The sequence below is a fragment of the Elephantulus edwardii genome, unplaced genomic scaffold (assembly GCF_000299155.1).
Source record: "Elephantulus edwardii isolate Elephantulus edwardi_28Jun2011 unplaced genomic scaffold, EleEdw1.0 scaffold00002, whole genome shotgun sequence".
Classification (NCBI taxonomy): domain Eukaryota; kingdom Metazoa; phylum Chordata; class Mammalia; order Macroscelidea; family Macroscelididae; genus Elephantulus; species Elephantulus edwardii.
This window is the reverse complement of record NW_006399752.1, coordinates 12,949,128-12,964,423: the sequence shown is the minus strand read 5'-3', so window position 1 is coordinate 12,964,423 and position 15,296 is coordinate 12,949,128. Positions and strand designations below refer to the sequence as shown.

The 15,296-nt window shown below is 38.2% G+C and overlaps 1 protein-coding gene across 1 annotated transcript in view; it reads right to left on the bottom strand.

The window, feature by feature from the left end:
• The window catches only part of MAN1A1 (mannosidase, alpha, class 1A, member 1), a 293,657-nt gene that overhangs the window by 31,683 nt on the left and 246,678 nt on the right, over nt 1–15,296 (bottom strand). The window contains exons 6-7 of the mRNA XM_006878992.1: nt 9,879–10,002; nt 7,490–7,583 (exon numbers count right to left, since the gene is read on the bottom strand). Coding sequence (XP_006879054.1) covers nt 7,490–7,583; nt 9,879–10,002 — 218 coding nt within the window. The remainder of the gene's footprint in view (nt 1–7,489; nt 7,584–9,878; nt 10,003–15,296) is intronic.

Below are 15,296 nucleotides of genomic sequence, written 5' to 3'. Positions count from 1 at the left end.
GAGAAATTTGGTTTCACCCTCTCTATTTGTTTTCTTGGCATTCCATGTTATGTTCAATACTCTTTTCCAACACCACAACTTGAAAGCATTGATTCTTCTTCTGTTATCCTTGGTCAGTGTCTAGCTCTCTGAAGCATAGTAAGTTATTGTGTAGACCATGGCATGGATTAGGTGCTCCTTAGATTCTCGACTGACATTGTTGCTTTTCAGCACTCTGGAGAGGTTTTTGACAGCAGATTTTTACCAAAGCAATTAATATTTTGATTTCCTGACTGCTGATGTTAAAGGTTTTAATTGTGAATCAGAGCAAGCTGTAATTGTTAACAACCTCAATCTCTTCGCCATCTATCATGAGGCTGCCAATTGGCCCAGCGGTGAGAATCTTTGTCCTCTTGTTGAGCTTCAATCCATATTGACCTTCTTCAGCAAGTACTTCAGGTCTTCTTCAGTTTCAGGAAGCAAGGTTGTATCATTTGCATAACATAGGTTTATAGTTGTGAATATTTTTCACTGATACGTCAACAAGAATTTTTTTCCAACAGATAATAAAATAATTTTTTTCTTTTACCAACAGATAATCAAATTATTAAAATAGTTGATTTAAACATCTGCCATTGTAACTTCAACTTCTATTCCAGGATTAGTGTTGATGGAGGTGATCTACTTGACAATCTCAGGACTATGCAAGTCCATGAGTCGCTTGTGAATCCTCATCTGGAAATTATCTCAGGTCTTGGAACCTTCCCCACAAGGAGTCTTCCTTGCAGTGATTCTCAGAGTCTTGGCAGATATCCTAACTGGTCCCTTCACCTTAAGGTTCTTCTCCTTTGTGCCTCTGATCAAGTCGGCTCTCACTTTTTCCATGGATTTTACCTTGTGGCTGGCTAGGGTAATTCTAATCCAGTGAATGGTCACCTGAATCCACAGGCATCTTTCTGGTGTCCGTAAAAGCCACGACTGCAGTGTAGTTCCCTCATGGACTTGTGCCCTGGGGAATGAACAGCTGCGGGTCAGGAGCAGGCCCAGGAGGGTGAAGCACATCTGCACTAGTGACCATATCTTCCTCAGAGCATGCATGTACTTTTTTTAAAAAAAAGATTAAAGTTTAGTTTTAATATAAAACAGTATCAGTGAAGTTCTGTTTCCTGTTAAATTAAAAATCTATTCATTATCTTGTGCTTTGAACGGATGTTTTCTTTAAAAACTGATTTTTTAATTTGTATGCATGGACATTTGTAAAGCAATGGCTGACTGCATTACAAAGATCTTTCAAGCACTGACATATTTCATTATATAACTAGAAATATGGTATCAGGATTGGAGCAAGACTCATCAAAAGCCTACGTTATGGAGATGACACAATCTTGTTTGCTGAAACTGAGGAGGGCACAAGGCATTTGCTGTAGAAGTGTAAGGATTGTTGTCTTCAACATGGATTGAAGCTTAACATCAAGAAAACAAAGATTCTCCACTGGGCCAATTGGAAGCTTCATAAGACAGTGCAGAGATTGAGACTGTTTACAGCTTCAGCTTGCTTGGTTCCACCATCAACACCTCTTGTCACCAGCAGTCAGGAAATAAAAAGACAAATTACATTGGGAAAGTCTGCTGTGAGGGACCTCTCTAGAATACTGAAGAGCAATGATGTCAGTCTGGAGACTGAGGCACGCGTGATCCAGGCCATGGTCTTTGCAATTACTTCCTATGCATCAGAGAACTAGACAATTAGTAAGGATGAGAGAACAATGATAGATGCCTTTGAGCTGTGGTGCTGGAGAAAAGTGCTGAACATACTGTGGATATAAGAAATAAGGGAACGTGCAGGAGAGGAAGACCCAGGATGACATGGATCATTTACTCAGTGGAGTAAACTGACTGGAGAAATTGGATTAGGTCTGTCAGAGATGATGAGATTGGTTCAGGATAGGGTAGAGTTCAGAGCTAATAAACACAGGATTGCTATGAGTCGAGGGCGACTTGATGGCACATAATGACAATAACAAGAACTACAACTAAAAACAAATGTATTAACATTATTACTAATTTCTTCAGGGTAGTTTTTAAGTGTTGGAAAGTTAGTAAATTCATGCTGGCAGATCCAAGTTTTCAAAACATTAGTGGTAAGAGGCTTCACTGCAATCTCAAAGGCATGTGGTTTGAGGCCACCAGCTGCTCTGCGGGAGAAGGATGGGCAATCTCCTCCCGGGTGTTTAACTGCCTCTGAAAACCTTCTGGAGGGTCAGCTATGGGTCAGTTATGACTCAAAGGTACACAACATTAACAACAATTTTCATTTAGAAGTGTGAATTTACCATTGGTGCAAACATCTGTTTTCCTTGAGGTGGCAGACTCATCTTCAAGAAGAGTTATACCAGTTACTCAAGCCTTATATACCTCTAGTTTGTCTTCAGTTTTATCTCAAGAAGTTTTATATGTACTTTCTATTTCATAAGTACAAAATGGAGACACAAGGTTTGACATTTAAAACAATTTTCACTGCTGTAAGAATATTAATTTATGAAGCTGACTTTGTTTTTTAACTGTAAGAATACAATAACTCGTACAATTTGGTGCTTCTGCCTTATCTGTTCTGAAGGTTCCAGCAGTTTTACCTATCATTTTTGTACCACACATGCAAAGGCAAGTATAATAAAAAAAGCTAAGGGGGAAAAAGTCTTAGTATTATTATGAAAGGGAACTCTGGTGGCCTAGTGGGTAAGGAGTTACACTGTCAACCAAAAGGCATGCAAATCCAACAAATTCAACAGCTGTTCTTTGGGAGGGAAAAAATGGTCAGTCTTCTCCTGTGTGATTTGTTTGCCTTTGAAAACCTAAGAGAGGGCAGATGACAACAACAACATAAAAAATAGTTTTCACCTTATGGCCACCTTGAAAGATATTAAACAAATTAGTGTACAGTTTTAAGTCAGCCTTCGGGTTTTCTCTGTGACTTTGCTCCTTTTCTTCTTCCAACGTTTTATTCTCACTCTAGAGAATGAAATTCTAGCCTCAGTCCAGATATCCCCTTCCTGAATCTTAGCAGTTCATACCAATCTCTGCTTTCTCTGCAAACTTCAGTCCTTACAGGCTGAAATAAAGAAATGATAACTTCTCCACCTATGATATTTTATGTTTTTCTAATGTTTCAACCTATGAAATTTGCTGGCACCTTATACAACTTCATTTCTATTTTAACAAGCGTTACTATCACTATCTTCATTAAGCATCTTATTAACTATCTTTATTAAGCATTAATTATATTGTACTAGGGGAGCTCTGGTGGCTTAGTGAAGAGAAAATTGTGCTGTCAATCCCAAGGGCTGTAGTTCAAATCTACCAGCTGCTCTGTGGGAGAACGATGGGCAATCTCCTACTGTGTGATTTGCTACCTCTGAAAACTTGCTGGAAGGTCAAATATGATCAGTTATGACTTCACAGCACACAAGAAGAAAACATACTGTGTGCGACCAGATAGAGGATGACATCAAAGATATCATCCATGGAAACAGCAAACGGTTGTTACAAAGACTGAAGAAGACACCCAAAATGGATAAGAGACTCTAAAAATTGCACTAGAGCATTGAGAAGCAAAAACAAAGGGAAAACATGACAAAGTCAAAGAGAAGAACAGAAAATTTCAAAGGGCATCTTGAGAAAACAAAGTGAAGTATTACAATAGAACATGCAAAGAGCTAGAGCTTCGGAATAAAAAGGGAAGATTTCATGAAGCATTATTTTTTAAGCTGAAAGAACTGAAAAACAAATGCAAGTCACAAGGTCTAATACTGGGAAATACTAGGAAAAAAGTCTTTAGTGATTCAAGAAACATCAAAAGAAGATGGAAAGGACACACAGAGTCTCTGTACCAGAAGAATCTGTCAACACTGAAAAATTCCAGTAAGTACCATAGAAAAAAGAGCCAGTCGTAATGAAGAAAGATGATCAAACTACACTGAAGACATTAGCAAAAAGTAAGATCCCAGGAACTGATGGAATACCAGTTGTTTCAATTAAAGGTGCTGTCCTGGATGTGCTTTCCAATCTATGCCAGGAAATCTGGAGGACAGATGCTTGGCTGACTGACTAAAACAGATCTAACATTTGTTTCCATTCCCAAGAAAGAGGACTCAAGAGAATGTGTAAATTATAAAACATTATCTTTAATATAAGATATTATAATATTATAAGATATGAATATCTTATCATATAATAAGATAAGAATATCTTATTATAATATAAGATATGAAAGCAAAATATTGGTAACAATTATCCAAAAATGGCTAGACCAGTATATAGGTAGTGAAATGCCAAAAGTTCAAGCTTGGTTTAGATGAAGACATGGTGTTAGGGATATCACTGCTGATGTTAGATGGATCTTGACTGAAAGTAGATAATACCAGAAGAATGTCTATTTGTGTTTTATTGACTATGAACAGGTATTTGACTGTGTGGATCATAACAAACTATGGCTAATATTGAGAATAATGGGAATCTCAGAGGACTTAGTTGTGCTTATGTGAAACCTATACCTTGACCAAGACACTGTCATGTCAACAGAGTAAGATAACGTTACACGGTTTAAAGTTAAAAAAAAAAAGTGTATCTCAGTATTGTATCATTTCTTCATATCTATTCAATCTGTATGCTGAGCAATGATGTAAAAAGCTGGACTGCATGAAAAATAAAAAGTGAAGAGGACTTTAAACACTTAATGCAGAAGAGCAAAGACTATAGCCTTCAATATGGACTACATCTCAACATCAAGAACAAATATTCTCATCACTGGACTGATAAACAACATCATGACAAATTGAGAAAAGACTGAAATTGTCAATTATTTCACCTTAGTTGGATCCATAATCAACAATCAATGTTCTTAGTATCTGTAGTCAGGAAATCAGGAGACATATTGTACTGCACGAGTTTGCTATCAGGGACCTCTCCAAAGTACTGAGGAGCAATGGTGTAAATTTGAGGACTACGGTGCACCCAATCTATGCCATGGTCTTTTCAATCACTTGCTATGCATCTGAGAGCTGGAAAATGGATATGGATGATAGAAGAATAACTCTGAGCTGTGGCTGAGTCTTTCATTTGTGGTGTTGAAGAACAGTGCTGAATATTCCATTGGACTGCCCAAAGAACAAATAGATATGTCTTGAAGAAAGTACAGTCAGAGTGTCCCTTTGACACAAGCATGGTGAGGCGTTGTCCCAAAAATTTGGGGAATTTTGTTAGGAGAGGCTATTCCAGAGGGACATCATGCTTGAAAAGGTGGAAGGTCAGTGACGGAGAGGAAGAGCCTCAATGAAATGAACCGAAACAGTGATTGTGGCAATGGGCTAAAAAAATGTCAGAGATGATAAAATGGCACAGGATAGATTAAGGTTCACTATTAGTCATACTCGATGCGATGGTATCTAACATTATTTGTTGGCACTATTCTAAACAGACTTATTATTAAGCCTTATAAAAATCCTTGCTGTATATAGAGTATAAAACATCAGCTAAGCCTACCATGAGTAGCTCGACATCTACCAAAACCTTCAAGGCCCTCAGCTCTCTCTTTGCAAATTTTACAATTGTAGGTGAGTGTAAACTTGACTGGAACCTTGTCTTAATAGTGATTACACACCACAACAAGATAAAGGTAAATAACTCAATTGAAAAATGGGCACAGGATATGAGCAGACACTTCACTAGAGAAGACATTCAGATGGCAAACAAGCACATGAAGAAATGTTCAAAATCCGTAGCTCTAAGAGAGATGCAAATAAAAACAATTATGAGATATCATCTCACCCCAGTAAGAGTAGCAAAATTTAACAGAATAGCAAGCAACAAATACAGGTAAGGTTGTGGAGAAACTGGAACCCTTATTCACTGTTGATGCGAGTATAAAATGGTGCACCCTCGATGGAAGGCTATATGGCACTTTCTCAAAACGTTGCAAATAGAAATACCATTTGACCCAGCAATTCCACTACTGGGAATATACCCTAAAGAAATCATAACTGCCACCTAAGTAAATATATGCACACCTGTGTTTATCGTGGCTTTGTTCACAACAGCCAAGAGTTGGAAACAACCCAAGTGCCCATCAACAAATGAATAGATAGAGAAGCTCTGGTATAGTCACACAATGGGATACTATGCTGCAGTGAAAAACAAGGAACTCATGAAATATTACATAAAATGGGTGACCCTGGAGGACTTTATGCTGAGTGAAATATCTCATTCACAAAAGACAAATATGGCATAGGGCCACTGTTGTAAAACGGGACTGACATTGGGGTTGAGGGATGACTGAGAGAGAGGGTGTATACTGCATTGAAATAGATGAGGGAGAGAACTGTTAAGAAGAGATGTATGATTAGGTATTATTGTCATGACAGGAGTCCAGAATGAAGGCTGCACAGCGGAGTGGACCTGGGGGGGGGTGGACTGTATAACAATGAAATAATTTTTCTTTTAATTTTCAAAGAAAAGAGCAAATTGGGGGTAGGCAGGGAGAAAAAGTGCAACAATGAATGAATGGAAACCCTAAGTCTCAGTAAACTTTCATTAAAATTAATAAAAAAAAGAAATGGAAAAAATCTTTAAATGCAAAAAAATAGTGATCACAAAGACATAAACTATTATTACATATTTTCCCTGTCAAATTGTAATTTAGAAAATACTTCCAAAGTAACAATGAAGCATACTCATCCAAGACTATGCTATTTAAATTAAAAAAAAACAACAACAAAATAAAATTTTAAGGCATTATCAACTTTGGACATAGGAAAGCCCCTCTTTTTTTTTTTTTTTTAACTTGCTGTTAGCCACTGCTTAATATATCATTTTTTTCCAAGTCAATTAGAGAATATTTCTATCAGCTACTCTGAATCTTTATAACATTGAATGGTCGGAAGTTGAAAATCTGAATAGTCTGAAGTTAAGGCTTCAGGCATCAAAACCCACATCCAATATCCCCTTCCACTCCCAATGAAGCTATACTGGCCAGAAAGCTTTATTTGCTGCCTTCAAAGGAAGTAAACATTCTGGTCTCTGGATTTCTTAAGATTCAGGATTCTCATCCTGTAGCCAAGTATAAATAGAGAAATGTTTACAAGGCAGAATGATATAGGTGGTCTGTGAAAAATCTCTGATAGTCATTAGTACAAAGAAACAATTTTCTGTTCTGTCCACATGATCAGCTTGTTCTACATGAGTATCCCCATTCGACCCTGGCCAGATCTTCACTTTCTGTTCTGTTAAACATGCTGATATGTCACCAAATGTACAGTTGTACATGAAAAATAAATGCTCTGGTTCTCTGGTATACCACTTACATTCTGCCTTATGACAGAAGCCTGTTTATTAAAGGAACCATAGCCTCTTTCTAAATACTCAGTAGGACTATGTCTCATTTGTACTTGTTCTCTCTGCCTCTAAGATAGTGCTGGGTACCATTAAGAGCTAATACAGTGCTGTCCTTTTGACTTACGTTGACCCCACTGTCCACTACTGGGATTCAGATAGTTAGGATAAAGGCCTTGTGGTTTTTCCAGATTGTTCAGTACTGTTCGAATATTCATTACCTACAAGAAAAAAATGAAATGTTATTATAAAAATCTAAAAATCAACTTTCCTTTCTTGACTAGATTTCTCCTTTTAAGGAAAAATATAAGAAGGAAATTGTATTAAACGATGTAGAGTTAGAACAAAGATAGTCAGCCTGAAGATAATACTACAAAACAAAGAAGAGGAAAAAAAGCAGAGCAGTTAAGTGAATATAGTCACATAGCTAGATTAAGTGTTGTATTTCAGACATCATTTGAGAAACTGTGGATAAACAGTCTCTACTCCCTAGGCATCTGCAGTCTGTGAGGATGATTTAGATAATAAAACAAATACATACCGACAATGATAAATACTATTTAAAAAGGTAACAAAAGGTTTATTCACAGATGGAATAATTTTCTTGTGGAAAAAAGGAAGGGAAAGGGGACAACAAATTAAAAAGAAAATAAGGTAACCAAAAAAAAAATTTACACAGATTGTTTTAAAGTTATTAAGTTCATTATCCATAAGTGGTTGTAGAAGCTGGATATGTAACCAGATTTCAAAAGAAAAAAACAAGTAAGTATTGTGGTACAGAGCGATATAGGTAAACAGGCCACCCAATGGATGGTTCAGGAAGGCTGACAAGATAGTTTGAGAAGGCGTTCTATGGGACTGAGGGTTCACTTCAATCATGCAGAAATACAGAGGAAGGAAATGATAAATAAGAGAAGATCACTCACAATAGCCCTGCAATGAGTTCACTTGGCAAGCTCTCTGGAAATGGAGATCAAGAAACGAGGTGAGTTGAAGAGAGGGAGCCATACCCAGTTCACGCAGGCTTCATGGGTCACGGGAGGATTTATTTATGCTGAATATGAAAGAAGTCACTAAATAGGAGAGGAACCAGGATGTGTTCAAGAGTTATGGTTTCAACTACTGGGTAATCTGAGATGGCATTTACCAAAAGAGTGAAGGCTCTGCTTAGAAGCAGGACTGGGAGTCGACACTGAGGCTTTCTAAGTGAGACTTGTTTATTAAACAACTTAGTGGTGATATGGGAGAGGTGGATGGACATAGAGTCTGGGATTTAAGAGAAAGACTGGGACTTGAAATGAGGAGCATGAAGTCAACAGTATGTAGATGATATTTGCTTCCTAAAAATGAGAAACTGATTTAATTGTGACCTCTCATTCGTATAATTCTTTGAGTCGTACAGTCTTTCATATACTTATATAATCCATACAATCCTACATATTTTCACATGAGGAAATAATTCAAAGAGAGAAAGAAACCTCTGTGATGCAGGAAAGCAGACACAAAGCTAGGTGTTCTCACTCTGAGTTAGAATCCTGCTGTAGAAAAAAAATTCACGTTCACAATTTAGTTATTATATATGAGAAGAAATGTGGAATCAGGATTGGAGGAAGACTCATCAACAATCTGCATTATGCAGATGACACAATCCTACTTGCTGAAACTGAGCAGCACCTGAAGCGCTTGCTTGCAGAAGGTCAAAAACGGCAGCCTTCAATATGGATTGAAGCTCAACATCAAGAAAACAAAGATTCTCACCATTGGGCTGACTAGCAGCATCATAATAGATGGTGAAGAGATTGAAATTGTAAACAGCTTCAGTTTGCTTGGCTTCACAATCAACATTCTTGGCACTAGCAGCCAGGAAATTAAAAGATGTATTGCCTGGGATAGTCTACTATCAGACACCTCTTCAGAGTACTGAAAAGCAATGTTGTCAGTCTGGAGACTAAAGTGCACCTGATACAGGTCATGGTCTTTGAAATCACTTGATATGTATCAGAGAGCTAGACAATAACTAGGGATGACAGAAGGAGAATTGATGCCTTTGAGCTGTGGTGCTGGAGAGCAAGTATTGAATATACCATGGACTCTAAGAGAACAAACAGTTTCATCCACGAGAGTGTTAAACCAGGCTGCTCCTTGGAGGCAAGGATTCTGAAACATCATCTGATATACTTTGGACATTCTGCAAGGAGGGACATCATGCTTGAGAGGGTGCAAGAGAGGAAGGCTCCCAGGAGATGGATTGATTCACTGACAGGGGTAATGGGGGTAGGTGTGGGAGAGACAGTAAGATTGGCACAGAACAGAGCAGGGTTTAGGGCTGCTGTACATAGGGTCACTATGAGTTGCAGGTAACTTGATGGTACATAACAGTAACAACAACATGCAATACAATTTTCAGTAACTGCTATATAAACCTTGTTGCTCTTTCCACATCCAACAGTACTAAATAAATCTTCCAAAGGGAAAATTTCTTCTAACAATATATGAAGCATGTTGGAGAATCTCACCTTTTCAGCAAAGATGGGGTTTCCTGATAAGTAACTCAAGTGCATAAACTCCAAATGCAAGGTTCCGAATTCTGCCAGAATACTGCTGCCTCCAGACGCCCAAGGCCAGTTCCTTCCAATCCCACTGAAGAGGAGAAGACATTGACGAGTTACAGGTCAGACTCATTCTACTCTTCACAACTCTTAATCCCAAAGATTCTTGGTTTGAACATCCAGTAGTACCATGGAAGACAAGCTTGAGGAGTTGCTTCCATTGACATTTTGTTGTTATTAGTGCTGTTAGGTGCTGTCAAGTAAAAACTGACTCAAACTTGACCCTCTAGTGAGTTTTCAGAGGCAGTAAATCTCACAGGAGATTCCCATCTTCCTCCTGAGGAGAAATTGGTGAACTTGAACTGCATGTCACTAGGTTGGTAGTGCAAAGTAGAGCCAAGAAAATCCCACAACGCAGTTAGTTCTACACTGCAATCCATGGAATTACCAGGAGTAGGAGCTGACTGGACAATAACAATCAGTTTTAAGAGTAGACGTGAAAGACAAATTTTCATAAAGACATCTTAGCTCACAGTGTACTCTCAACATTTTAAAATGGGACACTTGTTTTCCCTGACTGGTACTACTTTCAGGTTTTGACTCCTATCTCCAAATTGAAAACCAGTTAAAGTTACTGGGTCTCTACTGTTCATAAATATTTTGGAAGGTATGAATGCTGTATATGAAGTACAACCAGTCTTACTAGAATATAAAACAGTATCTGACCAAACACAACTCAACATGCCCCAAACCCTACAGGTCCCCTTCAATATTTCAATGTCAACTGGAGGTTCTGTGAAATTTTACAAACATTCAAATTATATGTACAATTTCACTTGATCAATTTAAAAGATTTATCATTTATATACTCAGTCTAACTCTCTCCAAATACTCCCTCCAATTTCTTTCTTTAGTTTTTTCACCATAGATTTACATTTGTAACTTTATTCAGAGTGTTGTTGTTAAGCACTGTCTAGTTGCCTGAGATTCATAGCAACCCTGTGTACAACAGCTCTGAAGCCTGCCCTGTCCTGAACCAGTCTCACTGACTCCAAATGACCTACTTCCATTATCCTAGTTACTGTATTAATCCATCTCATCCGAGGTCTTCCTCTCCTGCGCTGTCCCCCGCCACCCTTCCGAGCATGATGTCCTTCTTCAAGGATCAGTCCCTTCTGGCCATGTGCCCAAAGTATTTTCTAAAATCCTTGCTTGCTGACCTACTTAACCTATGCTCAAGAATCTTAACAAAAACCATACACATAACAGCTCACACATGATGAATGAGTTCTGTTCCCAAAGCTGTCGCTAAATGGAATTTGTATGTAAATTAGCAGTTTGGTATGACTGGCTTTTTTAATCTGACATCCAGTAATTAATGTCTTAGTACACATAAGATAGTGTATTTTTCTATGGATAAAAACATTAAATAACACTAAAATATAACAATACAGTAGTAGCAGTAGTAATAACGATAAAATGCAAAATAATGAACCTCTGTTATTAGGAAACATTTATATATGTACCTTAAGGGTTCTTTTAAATTATTATACTATTTACAAAATACGAACACATTGTTTTTCACACCAGTTCTTCCCCATTTCCTTCACCCATCAAATTGTGTGACCCCATGATTAATTCCCTTCCCCCTGCATATCCTCGCTCTTCTGCCCAATTGGTACTTAAGTTTTTAATATTATAGACAATGTAAGGTGTGATGGCTAATATTGTGTGTCAATGCGGTCATGATCTTCAGGATAACGTAACTGAAAGCTTTCCTTCAGGCCTGAAAACCTGAAGGGGATAAATCTGTCCTCTCCTAAAGCCCAGTCCTGAGGCACAGGGCCACTTACATCAGCAGTTTGTGCCAACAAATAACGGAGGGAAGAAGAGCTTCCGGTTGGAAGACATGCAGGCCCCAACGCTGGAAGAGGGGCAGGCCTCAGTGACCCATCGTCACTGGATAATACCACTGCCCTGCCTTCTCTCATAGCTGTGGCCACGCCTGGTCTCGGCTTGTACTATAGGCATTTTAGGCCTCAATCTGTCTACACCACGAGTGCCTAATGAACAGTGTGTTGTTACATACGGCTTCTAGTGTTCTCTGTTGTCGTGTTCTCTGGGTTTGAACCCATCGTGGGACCAGAAAACTAAATCTTTTATCTGGTGCCAAATCCCAGTATATGGTTGGGCCTGGGTTAAGTGTTCCTGGGTGAGTGAGGAACTAGGAAAAATGACGTGACATACTTCTTCCATTCCAGACCCTAAAGGGTATATAGGGAGTGGGGTCGGAGTTGCTTCTTGCTATTTCCTGCTAGTTATAGTGGGGCTACACGTTCCCCCTAAAGTCTGAAGGAAGAGCATCTCTTTTACATGGTACTGGGTGATGGCTGGGGAGATGGTGATGAAATGTTCATTTTTAGTCTGCAAGCAGGAATAGGTATTGTGTCCACAGGCAAGAAAGAGACTGCTTCCTATTTTTAGGCATCCCTAAGAGTTGAGTCAGAAAAAAACTGAATTCTGTGTGTGTTGCCTTCTCGTTCATTAAAGAACTTTTAGAAGCATTACTTTTGCCCTGAGAAGCAACAGTAATCGTCTGCACAGGACATCAAACCAATAGAGGGACCAGAAAAGGAAATCTTTTATTTGGTGCTGAAATCTGGGATATGATTAGACCTGGGATAGGTTTTTCTGGATTACGGGAAACCAGAAACAATGACATGACATTCTTTCTCCATTAATCATCTTAAGTGTTGTCTATTCTACTATCTATGTTGCTAATGAGGCAGGATTAGAGGGGTTCTGTAAAGATGTAACCAGTCTTTTTTTTTTTTTTAATTTTTTAATGTGTATTCATTCACTGTTGCACATTTTCTTCTCTCCTCTCTCCCCCAGTCTCCTTTGCAAAGCACCTCTTGTTCCAGAATGCTGTCATACATATGATACCTAATAATATATTCCTTTCGGACTGTTCTTCCCTTTATCAGTTCTAATGCAGTGTCCATTATCTATCCACTCTTTTGCTCTTCTCCCCCCAACTTCCCATGTCAGTCTTATTTTACAACAGTGATGTTATGCAGTATTTATCCATTTGTAATTGAGATATTTTGCTCAGTATAATGTCCTCCAGGCTCACCTATGTTGTGTAATGTTTTATGAGTTCACTGTTTTTTTTATTGCTGTATGATATTCCCTTGTGTGAATGCACCACATTTTTCCTATCCATTCATTTATTGATGGGCACCTGCATTGCTTCTAGCTCTTCATTACTGTGAATAACACAGCAATAAACACGGATGCACATACATCTGCTTGAGCTGTGGCTCTGGTTTCTTTAGAGAATATTCTCAGTAGTGGAACTGCTCGGTCAAATGGTATTTCTATTTCCAACTTCTTGAGAAAGTGCCAGACCACCTTCCAACGTGGTTTTACCATTTTACATTCTCACTAGCAGTGAATAAGAGTTCCAAACGCTCCACAAGCTAGCCAGGATTTGTAGCTTGCTGCCTAGTTGACCTTTACTATTATTGCTAGAATGAGATGATATCTTATAATTGTTTTTATTTTTATCTCTCTGATAGCAAGATGTAACCAGTCTTATCTGTTAAGGGGAAGTCTTTCATAGGTGTGTTCTACACTGAAGTCTTATTTGACCAGGGGGAAGTCTCTTCTCAGTGTACTCCACACTGAACAGGGTTAGACGTGTATAGGTAAAGGATGTCTCACTTTCTTCTCTTTCCCAGTTAGACCCCATTTAAATGCAGCTTTTGGTATCTCCAAGATTCCCTAACCCTCTTGTTTTTTTTTTTCCCCCTCCTCATATCATTCTCAACCTTTTACTAATTTTACTGCCAAGATGCTAAAGAATGCTGAGGGAAAGGAACAAAAAGAGAAACAAAGTACTTGAAATTTCAGGCTGGTCTTAATTCCTTATTGCTTAGGGCACAACCTAGGTTTTATCTCAAACACAGTTCACAAGCAAAACTAACAAAAGGTAAGCAGAAGTAAAAGACAGATACATTACTTTATTTTAGAAAACGTCCTAAATTTATTCAGGTCTGAGAAAGAGAACCAGTCATTGTTTTCTTGGTTGGCTCAGAGCTAAGGAATGGATTATCATCCAAATAAAATGAACAGCTACTTTCAAATTTTATTAACATATGGTAAATGCACAAAGTAATTGGCCATAAATTTGTTATGACATATTATTATTTTTTATTCCACTCATCACCAACCAAAGCCAATGGGCCTATTAAGCAAAACCATACATTTTCATGTTGTAAGGAAACTATTGCAAACAAAGCTGTTAACAGAAAGCAATGTCTAGGAAGGAGGGGGGATGACTTCATCCTGGAAGAAAGGATAGACTCTGAAGAAAGCCAGCATACTCCCTAGATCTTCTGGGAGTGGGTTTTGGCTTAAGGCGTTAGAAAACATGCTGGTACACACAAATGTGAAAGGTAGACACTGAATGTTTACTAAACTAATACACAAATGACTTATCCTTTAATTTCTTCTCTGCCATTAATATAGGGGGCTCTGATGGCCTCGTGCTAAGGAATTGTGCTGTCAACTTGAAGGCAGATGGTTTGAGTCCATCAGCTGCTCCATGGAACAAAGATGAACAACCTCCTCCCATGTGATTAAGTGCCCTTGAAAATCCACTGAAGAGTCAGCTATGGGTCAGTTCCAACTTGACAGCACACACCAACAAAGCCATTAATATCGTTATCAAAAGGAAATCAGAGATGCACTTAAAAATGTTTCAATATGATAAAATAACTAAGACTTAAGATGAATTATATATCCCCCTTTCCTTTCTTGTGCACATTCATTGAAAGAAAACTGCATCCTTTTCTATTACTATTTAATTATATAGCAAGCAAGAACATTGAAAGCACTTGCAAAGGGTAAGTCACACTATTAGAAAGAAAGCTGGGTTTAGATAACATAGTACGATTACATGAAAAGATGGCTACTATTAACATTCATTTAACATGCAGCATTTTATTTTATTTATTGTAAATAGATCAATGGTCCTCTTGGCTTTTAAATAGAGTTAGGGAGGAGGTTTCTGAGGGGGTCCAACCATACCCAGATATTAGAGAAGATCATTTTCCTTCTCTTCGACAAAGCTAGAAAGGCCTAGGGTTGATCTGGGGGAGATAAGGAGATGATGGAGAAACATCAAGGCTTTTCCCCATTAAGACATGTAAGAGAATGTGTGTCACTATGTGTGCGCGCGCGTGCGACAGAGAGAGAGAGAGAGAGAATAAATAATATATGAGTGTGTGCTGTTCCTGAAAAATGGTTGTCTTCTTTCTCAAACTGCAACTTGGACTAAATGAAAAATCTTGTTTACAAAATGAGGATGAACTAAGCCAT